Source organism: Xiphophorus hellerii, chromosome 16, assembly GCF_003331165.1.
Source record: "Xiphophorus hellerii strain 12219 chromosome 16, Xiphophorus_hellerii-4.1, whole genome shotgun sequence".
NCBI classification, from domain to species: Eukaryota; Metazoa; Chordata; class Actinopteri; order Cyprinodontiformes; family Poeciliidae; genus Xiphophorus; species Xiphophorus hellerii.
Genome location: NC_045687.1, coordinates 329,696 through 346,395, shown reverse-complemented (window position 1 = coordinate 346,395; position 16,700 = coordinate 329,696). Strand labels below are relative to the sequence as shown.

General features: G+C 48.8%; 1 protein-coding gene and 1 long non-coding RNA gene across 6 annotated transcripts in view; one reads left to right on the top strand and one right to left on the bottom strand.

The window, feature by feature from the left end:
- Positions 1 to 15,019, top strand: part of caskin2 (CASK interacting protein 2) — a 30,416-nt gene extending 15,397 nt beyond the window's left edge. Inside the window, exons 6-22 of one of the 5 annotated variants that reach the window (XM_032586470.1) lie at positions 920 to 1,015; positions 1,478 to 1,608; positions 4,250 to 4,358; positions 4,795 to 4,903; positions 5,055 to 5,149; positions 6,200 to 6,317; positions 6,948 to 7,115; positions 7,352 to 7,426; positions 9,415 to 9,545; positions 9,724 to 9,790; positions 9,859 to 9,956; positions 10,464 to 10,574; positions 10,658 to 10,759; positions 10,860 to 10,998; positions 11,081 to 12,697; positions 14,000 to 14,264; positions 14,343 to 15,019. In XM_032586470.1, the coding sequence (XP_032442361.1) occupies positions 920 to 1,015; positions 1,478 to 1,608; positions 4,250 to 4,358; positions 4,795 to 4,903; positions 5,055 to 5,149; positions 6,200 to 6,317; positions 6,948 to 7,115; positions 7,352 to 7,426; positions 9,415 to 9,545; positions 9,724 to 9,790; positions 9,859 to 9,956; positions 10,464 to 10,574; positions 10,658 to 10,759; positions 10,860 to 10,998; positions 11,081 to 12,697; positions 14,000 to 14,264; positions 14,343 to 14,436 (3,525 nt within the window). In that variant the 3' untranslated portion in view covers positions 14,437 to 15,019. Of the gene's footprint in view, positions 1 to 919; positions 1,016 to 1,477; positions 1,609 to 4,249; positions 4,359 to 4,794; positions 4,904 to 5,054; positions 5,150 to 6,199; positions 6,318 to 6,947; positions 7,116 to 7,351; positions 7,427 to 9,414; positions 9,546 to 9,723; positions 9,791 to 9,858; positions 9,957 to 10,463; positions 10,575 to 10,657; positions 10,760 to 10,859; positions 10,999 to 11,080; positions 12,698 to 13,999; positions 14,265 to 14,339 lie in introns of all 5 variants that reach the window. The other 4 variants (XM_032586471.1, XM_032586469.1, XM_032586472.1 and 1 more) reach the window with 4 other exon arrangements.
- LOC116734976 (uncharacterized) lies at positions 5,301 to 6,936 on the bottom strand. Its single transcript, XR_004342302.1, has 2 exons — positions 6,608 to 6,936; positions 5,301 to 6,576 (listed from the first exon to the last, which is right to left on the bottom strand). It is a non-coding gene; the product is annotated as an uncharacterized LOC116734976 (long non-coding RNA).
- Positions 15,020 to 16,700: the final 1,681 nt, after the last annotated feature.

Sequence of the window (16,700 nt, the reverse complement as noted above, 5' to 3'; positions counted from 1 at the left end):
TGAGTCCACAGAACCAGAACCAGAACCACGCGTGTAGTGACTATTTGTCCAAAACTCAAATTCAAAAATCAATAAACTTGAGATCAAAACAAAAGGTGAATCCAACTCAAATAGTCACTGAGGCTCCGTGGATTCTGGCTCACGCTGTCCTGAAGGTCAGAAAGGTCAAAATGGAGATCAGGCAAACAAGTTAGGAGAGTCTCTGGTTCCTGCAGCTTTTCTCTGACTGGACAGACTGGCTGGTAAAAAAACCACCTGACCACTGATCTACTGTGAAACAGCGACGTCCCAAACTGAAATGAATGAACTAATTAAGTGAATTATTAACCACAGAACTTATTTTAAATAACAAATTAAACAAAGATTCTAATTGTAAATTAATCAGAAAGTAAACAAAAATAAAAATGAACTAAATAATCTGAATTCTAAGATTTAACTGAAATGGAGAAACGAATGTTCTCTACAGACCCGGGTGATTAGTTGGGTTCTGGTTCTGTTCAGACCTGGCTCTGGACCTGAGGTTCTACTGTGCTGTTTTAATATTGTGATGGTTTCCATGACAACGCCTGCTGAGGTCTCTTCATCCCATAATGACAGATGAGTTTCCTCTCTGCAGGGTTCTGGATCTGACCCGGTTCTGGTCCACTGCAGGAACAAGTTTGAATATGGATTAATAATCCCAGAGATTCTGGTGATTCCGGCCGAATTACAGGGAACAGAGGTTCTGGTTCTGTTGGGCCGGTTTGATCCGCTCCTGAAGATCCTGACAGGAAGCGACTCAGCAGGACTAACTGATTCTGTTACAGAGAACCAGAACCGGGTCAGAACCACAGGATCCAGCAGCAGCTTCCTAGAACCAGGAGAACCTCTAGTACCGGGTCACTGGCAGAACCTGATCTGGTTCTGTTTGTGCTTTCAGTCGGAGATGCTGCTGCAGCACCAGTCCAACCCGTGTCTGCTCAACCGGGCCAAGAAGACTCCTCTGGACCTGGCCTGTGAGTTCGGACGGGCCAAGGTGAGCGAGCGGTTCTGAGAGAAGTCGGGTTCTGGGAGGTTCGACTGAAATGAGCTCCTGTTTCTAAACCTGCTGGTTTGGTTCTGCAGGATTCGTGGGTTTAGGAAAGTTCTGGAATATTAAAATCTTTTCTGGATTCCTGAACTTTCCCGTCTCACTTCCTGCCTCAGCGCCGCGAGTTTGGACCCGTTTGTTCAGGATCCAACATTTCCTCATAAACATGATGCCGTTTTATTCCTGAGAGGTTGGACTGAATCAGAGGATGTGTCCTCCTGTCTCTCTGTCCTCCTGTCCCCCTGTCCTCATGTTCCTCTGTCCTCCTGTCTCTCTGTCCTCCTGTCCCCCCTGTCCTCATGTTCCTCTGTCCTCCTGTCTCTCTGTCCTCCTGTCCCCCTGTCCTCATGTTCCTCTGTCTTCCTGTCTCTCTGTCCTCCTGTCCCTCTGTCCATCTGTCCCCTCCAGGTGGTGCAGCTGCTCCTGAGCAGCAACATGGTGGCGGCGCTGTTGGAGGATGAGAGGAAGGAGCCGACAGACTCCGCCTACACCACGCCGCTGCACCTGGCAGCTCGCAACGGACACAAAGACGTCATACGGTGAGGAAACCGGGTCAGAACCAGAGTCCAGTCTGGGGTCCAAACAGCAGAAACCAAATAAATACCAGCAGCAGGCATGAAGTGAAAATGTAGAAAAAAATGAAAAAACCGAGAGTCCCGACTGAGACGGTCTCGGTCTCGGTCCGGACTCGGTCCAGAACCGAGTCCGGTTCTGATGTCCTCAGTCTGATGGACTTGTAGATGCAGAACCTCCTTCTGGATCAGAAACGACTCTGGTTTAAAACTTTTATCAGCGTTCAAATGGAAACCAGACACAACGTGACGATTATGGAGTCACAGCAGCAGCTGCAACGTTTTGGGTTTTTCTCCTGAAAGAATTAGGCTTCGTGTTTCAGGGATATTCATTGTCACAGTTTAAATAAAACATCTAGCTGCAGCTAATTGGTGACCCAAATATTACCAAGCCAAATGTTTAACTAAATATTTCGTTAGCTAGCTAAATATTGAGCTAAATATTTAGTTTGTAAACTGTGAGGCTTCTGAATGAAAGACCAACCAGGTGAAAATATTCCACTGGAATCGGCTGTAACGTTGGAAACAACATCCCATAATATGGATGTGAACTGGATCAGCTGGTTGGAGGAAGACGATGCTGCAGGATGAAGGCTGGGGCCCACAGACTGGCCAGGTGGAAACTCTCACCTGTTTCAGGTGCAGAGGACCTTGGTCTGGCAGGGCTGATCAGAAACCACACAAACTGCTGGTTGCTATGGCAATGGTTGCTTTGAGTTGCTGTGTCAGCAGGAAGTCAGTCTGTCTGCAGCCTGCAGGACTTCCTGGATCCACACCGAAGATGTGCAGCTTCTGAGGCTGGACTGGGCTGGGCTCACTGGGTTTGTTCGGGCTTTCTGGCCTGATCTCCCTGCTGCCATGTCAATCCCACTGCAGCGGTTCTGTGACCCAGTTCCAGCTCCCCTTCCTGGCTGCCAGCCGGAGCTCTGGCTGTGAGGATGTGAAGATAACTGACAGCAGCGCTGAAGAACAAGAACAACAGTTTAATGTGACTGAAGCCACTTCAGAATCGACAACTGCAGTCGGGATGCAGTCAGAATGCAGCCCTGCTACAGGCTAGCTGCTCCACTCTGAGGTTTAATGTCTGTAGATCAGTGGTTCTTAACCTGGGTTCGGTCGAACCCCAGGGGTTCGATGAGTCGGGCTCAGGGGTTCGGTGGAGCCTCTGCCGCGGAGGTAAAGACACACTGGTGTAAAGTCGTGATGACGCGCCCCGCTTGGCCATCACTGGCTGCACAGGATCATGTTACATTGCTCGGCCAATCAGGGCTGCGGGGAATTTAGTGCGCGCAGTATCAGCGGCTGTCGTAGTTGTACGTCGCGTGGTTTCTTTCTTAATATTTTAATCCATACTAAATATGTGGAGCAAAAAAGAAGAAAATGAACAGACTTTGCTCTGAAGATGCACCTGCCAAGGTGAAGCCACGCCTCTCTGAAGCCACGCCTCTCTGAACTGGTCTCCCAAAAACAGCAGCAGGAGTCTCACTGATTTACAGGTATGTCATTTGTCCAACACTTTATTCTGGCCCCAAAAAAGTATTTTGTGGATTCAAAATGACAAAAAACAAATTAAATTTTAAAAAATTAAGAATTTTTTTTATTCTGTGAAAAAAAATCCAAATTTATTTTTAATTAGTAGAATAATAAAAAAATATTTTGGGGGGCTGAAATTCTTTTATGGGGCCGAAATATTTTTTGCTGGCCAGAATAAAGTAACACTGTAACTTGCTGTGAGTTCATGGTTTTGTTCTTTGAGCAAAGTGACGTTCATGCACGGCTCATTTTGTGCACCAGCAAAAAAACATATACTGTACCTATGTCTTGAATTTGGAAAAAAAAAGTATTTTACTTATCACTAAAGAAGGGTTTGGTGAATGTGCATATGAAACTGATGGGTTTGGTACCTCATAAAAGGTTAAGAACCACTGCTGTAGATGCTGTTTTGACAAAAATAAATGTTTAAAAGCACAAACTAATGAAGGACCTTCAGGAGGTCTGCACTTCCTTCGCTCCAGATGATTTTAATGCTTCCTGTGACCTCTGACCTCCTCAGACGGAGCTGCAGCCCTCGCTGAGTTCCTATTGGCCGACAGCTTCAGTTCAAATTCATTAAATCTTTATTCATCCCAAAGAGAAATGAAATAGCTTCAGTTGATCTCCAGTAGCAGTCAGTGTTACAGTGACTCTGAAAAGGCCTCTGACTGAAGACTGCTGCTGTGTGACGGTCTCATGCCAACTGCTGATCATTCAGGCAGCAACATGTTGTCATGACATCATCCGCTGCTGATCCGGCTCCTTTGCTTTTGTTGCTCCTCTTTAATCTCCATCTGGGTGGAGTCGTTAGTTCGGGATAATGAGGGATCCAACTCTTCTGGGAATCAGGGTCAAAGTTCAGGTCTTATCTCAGCTTGGTTGTAAAAACCAAGCCCCTTGTCGTCATGGTTTTGCACCATAACAACGGTCTTAAAGGTTAGCGCTGAGTTAGCCTGAAGGTCTGCAGGCTTAGCAGGTTCATCGGTTCTCACACTCGTTTTAGCTGCAGAAACTAGTATAGGAAACTCACACCGTGACCTCTGAACTGTTAACGAGCAGCTCTGTGTTTGCTCAGGCTGCTGCTGAAGGCCGGCATCGACATCAACAAGACCAGCAAGTCTGGAACGGCGCTGCATGAAGCTGCGCTGTACGGCAAGACGGAGGCGGTGCGATTGCTGCTGGACGTGAGTTACTACTGCAGGCATTTCTGCCGCACTGAATGATTCCTTCCTTATCAGTCGGATCAATCGGTTCAATCAGTTCAACCAGATCAATCGGTTCAATCAGTTCAACCAGATCAATCAGTTCAACCAGATCAATCGGTTGCAGTTTTCTGGAAGTTTGTTCCAGAACAGATCTTCTGTGTTTCTGGAAATGTTCTTCAGCTGACAGAAGGGCGACTTTGGGACCGTCTTTATGTGATTCTTCTACATATCTGGATCTGTATCTCTAGATCTATAACTCTAGATGTGTAACTCTAGATCTATAACTCCACATCTTTAGCTGTAGACCTATAACTGGAGATCTGTTCTTCTTCATGATAAGCTGGTTTAGTTGTGGGGAACGGTTTTGGTGCCCCCTGGTGATCAGCTCTCAGCGGCCATGTTTCTCTCTGTCCAGGCCGGCGTGGACGTGAACATCAGAAACACCTACAACCAGACGGCGCTGGACATCGTCAACCAGTTCACCACGTCCCACGCCAGCAAGGACATCAAGCATCTGCTGAGAGGTCAGAGGTCACACATCACCTGACAGGAGCCCTGCAGGGAGCCTCAGAGTTTCGCACTCAGTCACCATGACTGTCCAAACCACATCTTTACAAACCTGAACAAGATTTGTACAGCCTCCACGTGCATGATCCGGTTCTGTTTCCTCAATAGATGCGACGGGGATCCTACAGGTCAGAGCCCTGAAGGACCACTGGAACCTCCATGACCCAACCGCCCTCAACATCCGGGCCGGAGACGTGATCACGGTGAGACGCTGTGGTACCAACACTGGTTCCTGAGCTGTGGTACCAGAACCACGTCTCTGGTTCTGATTTGAAGGACTCAGCTGAAGAAGACGGTGGTTACAAACTCAGTCAGTAAATCAGGAGAGCAGACTTTCTGAAAGCCTGGAATCCATTACAAATAATCCTCACGTCTTTATTTCACGTTTGTATTATTTTAAACATGTTGAATAGCAAAGTTCACGGTCTAATAATTCCACCATGAACAACTTTTTAGTAAAAATCCAGAACTTTTAAAATATTTAACAGATTTTTGCTCACTATATGTTCATTTCTGAGTGAAACTCACAATTTTCTATGATGTTTCTTTCCACAGAGAGCTAAAAGAAAACATACTAAAAAACACCTGCAGTTAGCTGCTAAGCCAACGGGGCTACTAGCATGCTAGCGCAAAGATGCTAACAGAGTAGAACAGTTATTTCCTTCTCTAAGCAGAGTTTACCTGAGGCTGGTTAATGGAATAACAAATATTTCATGATAAAGGCTTTATGGTGATCATATCTATGTGCTTGGTGAACATTAACAACCTAGAAGTAAACAAAATCTAGAATCTTTACCGTTTGTGATCTTCTACACGTTTCTGTGGGGACTGGCAGGGGAAGCACCGCCATCCTGTGGTGGAACTCGGAACAACATCTCAGTCCAATACTTTAATTCCATTTAATTCAGGTAAATTATCAATAAATCTTTATTGATAATGTCTAATCAGAAACCTGACAATCCCTGACTCCTCTGGTCTAGAAAAAGAATTTCTAGATTGTGTCCTGGTCCAGGATTCGGACTCTGAGACGATCCATGAGGATCCACCACCAGAACTAAACAGGTTCTGCAGCAGAAACCAGCTTGTTTGTAGCTGCATAGATGATTCATAAAGTGAGAAACTAAATTCTGGTTAAAACCAAACCAGACAGCTTGGTTAAAGAACCCTGGTTCTGGTTCTGCTTGTCAGTCCAAATCTCCTGCTCTCACCCTGAAGGTGTTTTCATGCCAGCTGCTCGGTGTCGCCCCCTGCAGGTGTTGGAGCAGCACCTGGACGGGCGCTGGAAGGGCCACATCCACGATAGCCAGCGGGGAACGGACCGGGTCGGCTTCTTCCCTCCGTCCATCGTGGAGGTGATCAGCAGGCGGAACGGTCAGTGAGACGCCAAGATGGCGGCTCTGATGCAATTGATCACATGATCAATGCCAGCTCAGCGTTTCCTCCTGGTCTATATTCTGACTTGGTTCTCATTTATTCTGCCTTTAACTGGACTTGGTCTGTTTTATTCTGGTTTTACTTTCATTTAATTCTGTTTTTTTTTCTTGTTTTATTCTGGTTTTAACTGGAAATACTCTCAGCTTTATCCTGTTTGTTTCATCCAGGGTTTATTCTGGTTTAATCCTGTTTTAATCTGATTTAATCTGGCGTAATCCTGTTTTAACCTGGTTTAATCCTGCTGGTGTTTGGTGGTTCTGAAGTTCTTACTGATCAATCGGTTTTATTTTCCGGAACGTTTTAACTCAGAGCCGTTTCAGTGTAGCTTCTGGTACCAGAACATCAGGAACCGGCGTGTTCTGACTGTGGCTGGGTTCTGGAAGCTTTCTGGGCTGGGCCCACCGGTGGGCTCTGGCTGTCGGGTCTGTTTGCCTCTGCAGGAACCAATCAGCTGCTTGCTCCATCTCATGCTCCTCCCCTTCCTGCTCCTCCATCCGGACTGACTCCTCCCTCTAACCAACCTTTCCTTCTTCCTCCTCCTCCTCCTGTTCCTTTCTCGCCCTGTAGGGGGCGCCCTGTCCCGGCACGCCTCTCTGCCCACCCAGCGCCAGCAGCACCAGTCTAGACCCCCCCTCTCCTCCAGCCTAAGCTCCGCCCCCCACACCGACGACTCCTACAGTCTGTATGCCCCGCCCACCCACCTGGTTCTGCCCAACGGCCTGGCGACCTGCGCAGGTATAGCACACACTCAAGACACACACCGGGAACGGTTCTGGTTCTGGTTTCGCGCCCAGCGAGCGTCCCCAGTTGTCTTCATTCGGGCCGGTTCTGATCTCTGACCCAAACTTTGGACTTTAGTTCGTCTCGTTTCCGTTGTTTGGAGCCAAAGCTTCATTAAGGCCCAGAAGCTGCTGGCTGTGTGGTACCGCCTCAGGCCCAATTAGAACCCGGTCCGTCTCTGTGTCTGATAGGTTCGTCTTCGAGCCTCCTGTCTCAGTCTGGGTGTCCCTTTGAGGACGTCTGGGTCCTCAGGGACTCGTTCCACGGTAAGCCCCCCTAAACCAGAGCTTCTGCCCCGCTGAGCCCGGACCCCACGCACCAAGACGCCAGCGCCCGCCTCCTCAGCCAATCAGAGCAGAGCTGCCTCAGTCTGGAAAACCTTATCTGTTATATTTCTGTCTGGAATGACTCCAACATTTTATCTATGATCGTCTGCTTCCAGGTCTAGGTGCAATCTGGAGGTGTGTGCGCCCCAGTTTGCAGCTGGTCAGTCAGCACTGACTGATCCCTGAGTGTTTCCTGGTATTTCTTTGGTACAGGAGCCCCTTTACCCAGACTACAGGAATAATGTGATATTAGCACCGCTGGCCCAGGTTGTGATAGCGTTGACCCTAACCTATGACCTTTCAAGGGAAGATTGCACAAAGGTTATCCAACCTCCAGAAGCACCAATGTTCTGGTTTCTGGACATCAGTTCTGGCCTCATCTACTGTGAAGAGCAACTTCTTAATTTTAAACTTCTCCAAAGCTTGTTGGATGTTTCACCATTCTGTAGAAACCCAGACATTTAAAGACAGTTTGACTCTGGTTCTTCTATAGTTCCAGTGTTTGGACCAAATTAAGACTCTTTCACATCCAGCAGTGCTTTTGTTGCTAGAAGCTCCCAGTCTGCAGGCAGTTAATGATCTGGTTAATGATAGGCCAGCACCACTAACTGAGAAGGAGACTGCTCACTAGCATTAGCTTTGGAGAAGCTACTGACTAGCATGATTAGCTAGTGTTAGCGTTGGATAGGCTTGGAACTAGCATGCTTTGGCTGGTGAAGCACTGAATTGCCTACTTCCTCTGCTGTAGCATACATAGGGTTACATTACCATTGGATAGGCTAGCGTTAGCCTAGGATATCCTAGCATTAGCATTGGACAGGCTAACAGCGAGCACCTAGCAAATCTGGCTAGTGATCCGATCAATAATAGGCCAGCACCAATAAAGTTAGAGTTGCTCAAGGCAGTGAAAAATTAGGTGGAATCACCCTTTAGCTGTTTGACGAATCAGAAGCCAACTTCAGTTCCATGTAATGTAGCATGTTTATGCTAGGTGTCATGTTGGATTACAGGAAACTGTCAAAAGAACATGTCAATGCATCTCTTCTATGTTTGCTTTAAAGAAAACTAGATGTGTGTTAACCCCCTTAATGCTCACTCTAGCCTAATCATGCTAGTCACTAGCATGTCCTAAGCTATCATTAGTAAGTAGCCTCCTTCTCCTTGGCCAGTGCCGGCTTATCAGCATCCACTCAGAATGGATGCAGCTTCATCCAACAAGAAAGTAGCCACCGCTGGACTGTTGTCTTAACTTTGGCCCTAATGCTGCTCCATACTTCTACCACTCTGACTTTAAAAGATTTTTTCTCCAAACTGGAGCATATTTGGAGTAAATGCCTCCAGATTCAGCTCAGCCTATGCCTGTGTGTTAGCGCTGACTGCAGGCATTCCTCAGGGTTCTGTTCTTGAACCTTCAGCTTCAGGTACAGCGCTTCCTGCACGATGAGGTAGAATTGGTACCTTCATGATTTAATGGATTTTCAGCATCATGAAGTTCGGTAACTATGGTAACTGGTCAACACTCAACCAATAAGAGGCCTCTGCCTGCTGAGTCCAGCAGACCGAACCAACCGTACTGGACGCCGCTGGTCAGGAGATGCGCTGGTCGTCTTGGTGTGTCTGGTCCAAAACTCGCTGCTGCACGCTGAAATCAGAGCCTCATGCTAACAGCAATCCTCACGGCTGCCACAGGGGGCGACAGCAGGTCGTCCTGCGATGTAGCTGCACTACAGAAGCTGCTGCATGTCGATCTCAGAGGGTTTTAGTTGACGAACGAAGACGAGGAAGACCTGGAGACGCCTCCATCGAGACGCCTGGCTGCTTGCACCGCTGCAGCCGTGCTGCCCTGCATCTGTAGACGGCTGCACCCCCGGCCTGACGCCGCCCTGAAGCCCCGCCCACCTTTATCGGGTCTGTTGTTGTGTTTGCAGCCGGGGACAGGAACAGTGTGGGCAGCACAGGCAGCGTGGGCAGCACCCGCAGCGCTGGCAGCGGCCAGAGCACCGAGAGCAACAGCGCTCCCAACGGGCAGCAGCACCCCACCGGTCACCATGACAACAAGGTACAGTCAGACTGATCCAGAATGTCCGAACAGCCCGTTTCTCATAAATCATTTAAAAGATTAAATCCAATAAATAAATCAGTGGTATTCATGTCTCTGTAATAACGTCATAAACGTCAGATTCTCTGGTCTCCCGCTGAGCTCTGCCGAGTCTGAACTTGTTTTTGTTGCTGTGCAGCTGGCGCCCCCTGCTGCTGATCCAGGAGCCTCTGCTGACCCCAGCAGACAGGCAGAGAGTCCTGCAGGTGGGTTTCTCTGCATCCTCAACTCAGCAGTGAGGCGTCCCTGCTCAGACGCCTGTCCTGTCCTGCAGGTGGCGCCCCTCGCAGGCAGACGGTGACGGTGCAGCGCCTGCCAGAGCCCAGCTTCACGCAGCAGTTCGTTCGTCCGCAGCAGCTGCTGGAGGGGAAGGTAGGAGGATCAGGACTGGACCCGGTCTGTCCCGGCTCTTCTCCCAGGGAGACATCCGCAGGGGGCGTCCTGAATAAATTATTACTGTTACATAAAAAAGTGATGATGATCAGAAACATTAAATAAGTTTCATCTGCAGAGTTCTTATCATTTGTACTTTTTGAAGAATATTTTCTGGAAAAATTTGCCCAAAAATGATATATAAGTATATTTTTTTAATTTATGTTTTTTCTAGATTTAGATGAAATAATGTTTAATTTATTTAATACCATTACATTTTGATTTGGGTAATTATTAAAAATATTTCTGTTGTGATCAATTTGACTTGTGGATAATTTCAGTGCTAATAAGTTTCAGATATAAAATCATAAAAAATTAAACATTTCTATTGATGTTGTTTTTCATTAAAGAGTGGACTAACTGAATTGTTAGAGTGTGTATTTCGGATTAAAACCGGTTTTGGACCAGATCAGAACCGGGTTTGGACTGCCTGACTCTGTGTCCCAGGATGCGGACGCCATCTTCCAGTGGCTGAGCGACTTCCAGCTGCAGCAGTACACCGGGAACTTCCTGAGCGCCGGCTACGACGTTCCCACCATCAGCCGGATGACTCCTGAGGTGAATCCACCAGAAGCCTGTTAGAGGCTCGACCCGGTGGATCACACCACCAACTTCCTGTTTCTGATGCGTTTCCTGTTCAGGACCTGACCGCCATCGGCGTCACCAAACCGGGGCACCGGAAGAAGATCTCCATGGAGATCAACAACCTGAACATCCCAGAGTGGCTGCCGGAGTACATCCCTGTGAGTATTAACCTGCAGGAGCCCGTGGTTTGGTTCTGATCCATCTCAGCCCGTCCGCCACTATGGTTCTGTTCTGACCCGTTTCATCCTGTACTTCCAGTCGGACCTTGGCGAGTGGCTCAGCGCCATCGGCCTCCCGCAGTACCACAAGAAGCTGTCAGAGAATGGCTACGATTCCATCAGCATCGTCAAAGACCTGACCTGGGAGGACCTGCAGGAGATTGGCATCACAAAGCTGGGTCCGGAGCCGCCGCGCCGCCACGCGCCGAGCCACGCGCCGTCTGGGTCAGAACCTTTTCTGATGCTCCATTTCCTCTGCAGGCCACCAGAAGAAGCTGATGTTGGCGGTGAAGAAGCTGAGCGACATCCAGAGGGCCATCTTGCAGGCGGACACCGGCGCTGGGACGCTGCGGCGTAAAGCGCCCGGAGCGCTCCACCTGGTCGCCATTGAGTCTCCGGACGCCAGCAGCGAATGTTCCTCTCCTCACACTCCCATCATGGTGACCTTCCAGGACAGCGAGCTGAGCGCAGAGCTACAGACCGCCATGGCGAGTCACTACGGAGGCTGCGACGAAGGCCTGGCCGTCGAGAACGCCGTGGGGATGTCGCAGAGCCAGGAGAACATTGACACCCGGTCCAGAGGCTCCGGCCGGTCTCAGGAGCCTCCCACTGCCTCAGTTGGCCCCCGTGGCTGGTCCCAGGAGAGCCTGGAGGGAAGCCCGGCCCGGGAGAGGAACCTGCCTGAGGGCTGGGACCAGCGGCCGCTGCAGCATCAGCCGCTGCCCAAGCAGGTGCCTCTGGGGACGGCCACCGTCTTCAAGTACCCGGCCATACCGGCCAAACCCAAACTGCCGCTCGGCGCCTCCCTGGCTCTGAAAGGCTTCAGCTACCTGCATTCCCAGTGTGGCTCCACCAACCTGAATCCGACGGCCCGATCCGAGCACCACCGGACCCTGACGCCCCCAAACCGGCGCACCCAGAGCAAGACCCGCTACGCGCTGTCGGACGGAGAGCCGGACGAGGATGACGACGACCTCACCGTTCCGCCGTCTGACGTTCCGTCCTACGCCACTTTGACCCGAAAGCCCGGCCGCAGCCAGCCGGGCCGGTCGCAGTCCGGCTCAGACAGGAACAGCAATGTGGGTCGCAGTCAGTCGTTTGCCGTGCGTGCCCGCAGAAAGGGCCCCCCTCCTCCGCCGCCGAAGAGGCTGAGCTCAGTGAGCAGCACGACCAGCAGCGAGCTGAGCGACAGCAGCCCCACCTCGTCCTCTGGGGGCGTAGTCACCGACAGCCCAGGGAGCGTCAGGAGCATCACCGCCTCTCTGGAGAGCAGCCCAGGGTCCAGACACGGCACTGCGTCAGAGGCCAGGGAGACTGCAGAGCTCAGGAGGAAGGTCCACAGCGAATGTCTTCCCAGTCAAACCAGCAGCACCGCAGAGGTCGACCGAGGGTTGAAGTCCGACTCTGAGGAGGAGGAACCGAAGGCTCAAGGCCTGGACGGGTCTTCATCTCCCCAGAACAGCTCCAGCGAGTGCATCCCCTTCGCCAAAGAAGGCAACCTGACCATCAAACAGAGACCCAAAGCTCCAGGCCCCCCCAGAGCTGAGGCCGTGCTGGAGCCACCAAACAAACCAGGGTCCAAAGCTCTGGAGGTTCCCGAGTTTAACCTGAAGGAGTCCGACACGGTGAAGAGGCGCCACAAACCCAAGGACAAGGAGCAGGGCGAGGGTTCCCCGGTCAGATCCGGAGCCTCAGGGTCCGAGTCTGGTGGCAGCAGGCCCCCATCCAGGAACCAGGACCAGTTGGACCTGAGAATCAGCGAGGCCAGTCTGGAGAGGCCCAGCAGCCCAGCGACAGGGTCTCCTCTGAAACCTTCTCTCTCACCAAAACCCGCCATCACCCCGAAACCTGTTCGCCACAGTCTGCTGGCCGCTCAGGGTGAGACACCAACACCTTCGTCACATCCATGCATTTTGAAACCTCTGAAGGTTAAAGAACCATCAGAGCTCCTCTGAGGAACGTGTCCATTCGGTTCTCTAGTTGGCGGTACTCCAGGTACCTGCAGAACTCCACGGTTCAAAGAGGCAACCAGCAGGGTTCAGGCTTCTGCTGCTTGTCTCTTCAGGTGGAACCTAATGAGGGATCCTGCTTCTGAATGGCTTCAGCCTGATGTTGATACATTCACCAGTCCCTGACAGTCAGGATTCAGGGTTAGAGCCTCCCAGGTCTTTACTTGGACTTGACTTCTCTCTGAACTTCAGGCTTTATGATTTTGGTTACCTGTCCTGTCTCCAGACACCGCAGTCTTCATTTTGGATATTCCCAGCCTTGCTATTGTTGGTTTGCGTTTTCTAACTTCTCAGTCTTAACTTGAAGTTCATAGCAGCCTCTGTCTGGATTCTCTTGACTTGTTATGTTTTGGTCCTGGTTTATGACTTGTCTTTCCTGACTTGTTTTGTCTTGAGACTACCTGGTTTTTACTGGACTCTTCCCGTCTCAAGGTTGGCTGGTCTTGAATGAGTCTGTAAAATCTTGTAGCATTTTCTGTCTTTGTTGGGATTCACTAGTTTTGTCTTGATTGTATTCAGTGTTTGGTGGACTTGTACCAGTCTTAACTTGGGACTCGTTTTGCTTTGGTTAGGACATACTTTCTCTCCTTAGGAGATGAAGCCGATCTCAGATTTTTTTATTGGTTTTTTTCCCAATTTTGTTTGGGATTTTCAGCTTGTTACTAGAAAGAAATCCATCTCTGAGTGTTTTCCACTATTGACTTGAGATTCCATGATGTTAATATGTTGTAATTTCTGTGTCGTCTCTCACTTTTCTTTCTGTCTTGACTTGATATGTTGTTAGAACTTACCTTCCTTGAGACTTTCTGGTCTTTCTGGGCCTTTCCAGTTTGAGTTGGGATTTCTTAATGTGACTTCACTTTTTCATTTATTGGTTAGAACTCGGGCTGGAGACTTGATCTTTGTTTAGGATCTTGAACTGGGCTTGGCTGGGATTTTCTGTCTCTGACTTTCAAATTTTGTTAGAACAGAATGTTTTTGTAGAGGAAGTTGTGAGACTTGGTCGAGTCTTCCTGGTCTATTGAAAGACTTGTGAGAGTTAACTTGTGACTTGCAGTGTTGTAGAAGACTTGTTGGTCTGGACCAGACTGGGTTAGGACTTGCTGGTCTTCTTTAACCCAAACATTGACAGCCGTCGGTGTGAAACTTGTTCTCTTGTCGTGTTCTTCAGGAGGACAGTCCTCTCCCACGTTGACAGTCAGTGTGGTCCAAAGCGTGGCGTTCGCCTCCTCAGCAGCCCCCGGGCCGACAGCTCCGGGTCCTCCGGCCCCCAGGAGCCCCTCTCTGGCCGCCAGGAGACCCGTGGGGAGTCCTCTGTCCTCTGAGTCGTCTTCTGAGACGGAAGAGGTCCAGCAGAGACTGGACCAGACCAGCAGCTCTCTAGCGGCGGCTCTGAAGGCAGTGGAGACGAAGCTGAACCAGGACGGCAGTGAGGGGTGAATATTCATCCTTCCTGTTTCCTCTGGACGCTTCTCTCCTCTACTTTAACCGTCTGTCTCTGGTTTCACCAGCAGGGGGAGCTCTGTGAGGTCAGCAGGGACCATCTTGGACGACATCGGCAACATGTTCGACGACCTGGCCGACCAGCTGGACGCCATGTTGGATTAAATGTTTAACGTCAGGATCGCCGCGCCGCCTGCTTCGGGCTGCAGTCAGAGAACAGCAGCGCTGAACTGGACCTGCTGCTGCAGCACCTTTCAGCTGGAGCCATGAATACTTTAGATATTTAACCTGGAAGTTTAATGTCTTTATAATTTGGCAGCCAGAAAACCTTCAGTCTGTTTAGATCTATGATGAGGTCCAGAACGGTTCTGCTGGGATCCATCAGCAGACAAAGCTCATCATGTTTCAGTAACAAACATGTTAAAGTTCTGTTGTTTCTTTGAGGAAGACGCTGCAGTGTGGCGCCATCTGGTGGCCACCGCTGGTATTGCACCAACATTTAAAACGGAAGCCATGTTGTGGCTCTGCAGCTCCGTCGGATTCTTTAAGTTCCCGGTTCTGGTTCCAGGTCCAGAACTTCACATCATGTTTTATCAAATGTGGAACCATCCAGAACCGGCCTTGACCCGGTAAAACTCAGCCGAGTTCTGGAGAACTTTCTTAAACCCGAGTTTAAGAAAGTTAAACTGAACCCAAAGTCCAACAAAGCCGTCAGGAGGGAGCTGGAGAAAGGGAGGTGAAAGGTCAAATAGAATAGAATAGAATAGATAGATAGAATAGATAGCATTTATTGTCATTGAACAGAATTCAACGAAATGAACGGTCCTGGAGCAGAACCGAAGTCCCAGAACCCGACCGGGTTCTGGCTGGAGTCAAACTGTTCTCCATCTCTCCGTGGATTCAACACCTTCTGGATTTTCTTTCAATTTTGTAAAAAGATCTTTGGGAGTATTAGCTTAGCATGCTATCATGGGCTGTTGCTCAGCAACGCTGCTAAATTTGTGATTTCTGTTTCTAAATTACTGAATGTTCAAATGTCAAAACGTGGAAATGAATTCAGAAGCAGAATCTCACCGGATGAAGTTGATCGTTTCCTGCGTTCATTTCCCCTCGGACTCGTTCGGACCTTCAGAACCAGACCCGGATGCGGTCTGGTTCTGGTTCAGATGCCCTCTGGTGGCGCTGAGACGCGGTGCAGCTGCTGTTGGACCGCCGGGTTACCGGACCGGAACCGGGACGTTCTGGACTCATCTGCTCCCCGAACCGTGTTGTCTTTCTGATCTGACCCGGATGCAGCTCTGCTCCAACAGAACCGAGCCGGGGCCATCAGAATTATTTTTGGATTTGAAAACTGTTTACATCTAAAGATGTTTATTAACCATCAGCAAAACGAAGCAAAGTTTTGTACAAAGTTTATTTTGGGAATATTTTACTGTTGTCTGGCATGCTGCGACCCTTCTGGTTCTGGTTCTGGTTCTGGTCCGGATCACCACCACGATCACCTTCCTCCTCATCATCATCATCATCATCACAGGAAGGAGTGGTTTTAAAAAAGTTTGTCTTCTACCGCTCTACGTTAAAAGGCTTTTATTGTGAAACAGTCACAGGAAGTCACCAGCCATTGTTGTCATGTTGTCTGAATTTTAACTTAAACTCATTACTCTGTTTATATTATATTTACTGTGTTTTTTGTTGAAACGGGATAAAAATAAAGTTAGAGGACAGAGGTGTTGTTCATGTTGTTGTCCAGCAGAGGGCGCTATTCAAATGTAGGAAGTGTTGGTGATCCAGTCAGATGATTTGGTTTCCGTCAGTCTGGGAGGAATCAGCGTTGTAAATATTTATTCCTAAAATAAGAGCAGTCATTATTTACAGCTGTGTCCTCTTGTTGTTTTTATGGTGGCATTAAAATCGCCGTTTTGCTTATATTTTTATGATGACACGTTTTTATTTCCACAGTTTTTATCTGCGGTTTGCACAGATCAGCCCTGAGCTGCCCCGCCACCAACCAGCCGCAGCCTGAGAGGAAATGAACACTGTCCCTTTAAATTCCAGATTAAAGACTTTTTTATTTTTATTTTATTATCATCATACACAACAAACTTGGTATCGGCATCAGATGAACACAAACCTGAAAAACTTCAAGAAGCCGAACCAGGTTGCTTCCATACTTACAGAGAGGATGAAAAAAAAAACCCATCAGGGGTTTTCCATCAGTTTCAAATAGTTTATCATATTATCCAGATCTGCATCTTGTTCTCTGTCCATGAATTTTAGAGATAAGAAAAGGAGGCAGAATTCCTTGTGAAAAGTGAGGAAAGATGGTTTGGCTTTAAGAAAACCACATTTGTGAATGAAAAACTTGCCCAAGATAATTATTACATTTCAAATTTCTTTTCTTTTCTCAGAGTCCCAAAAATAATGTTTCT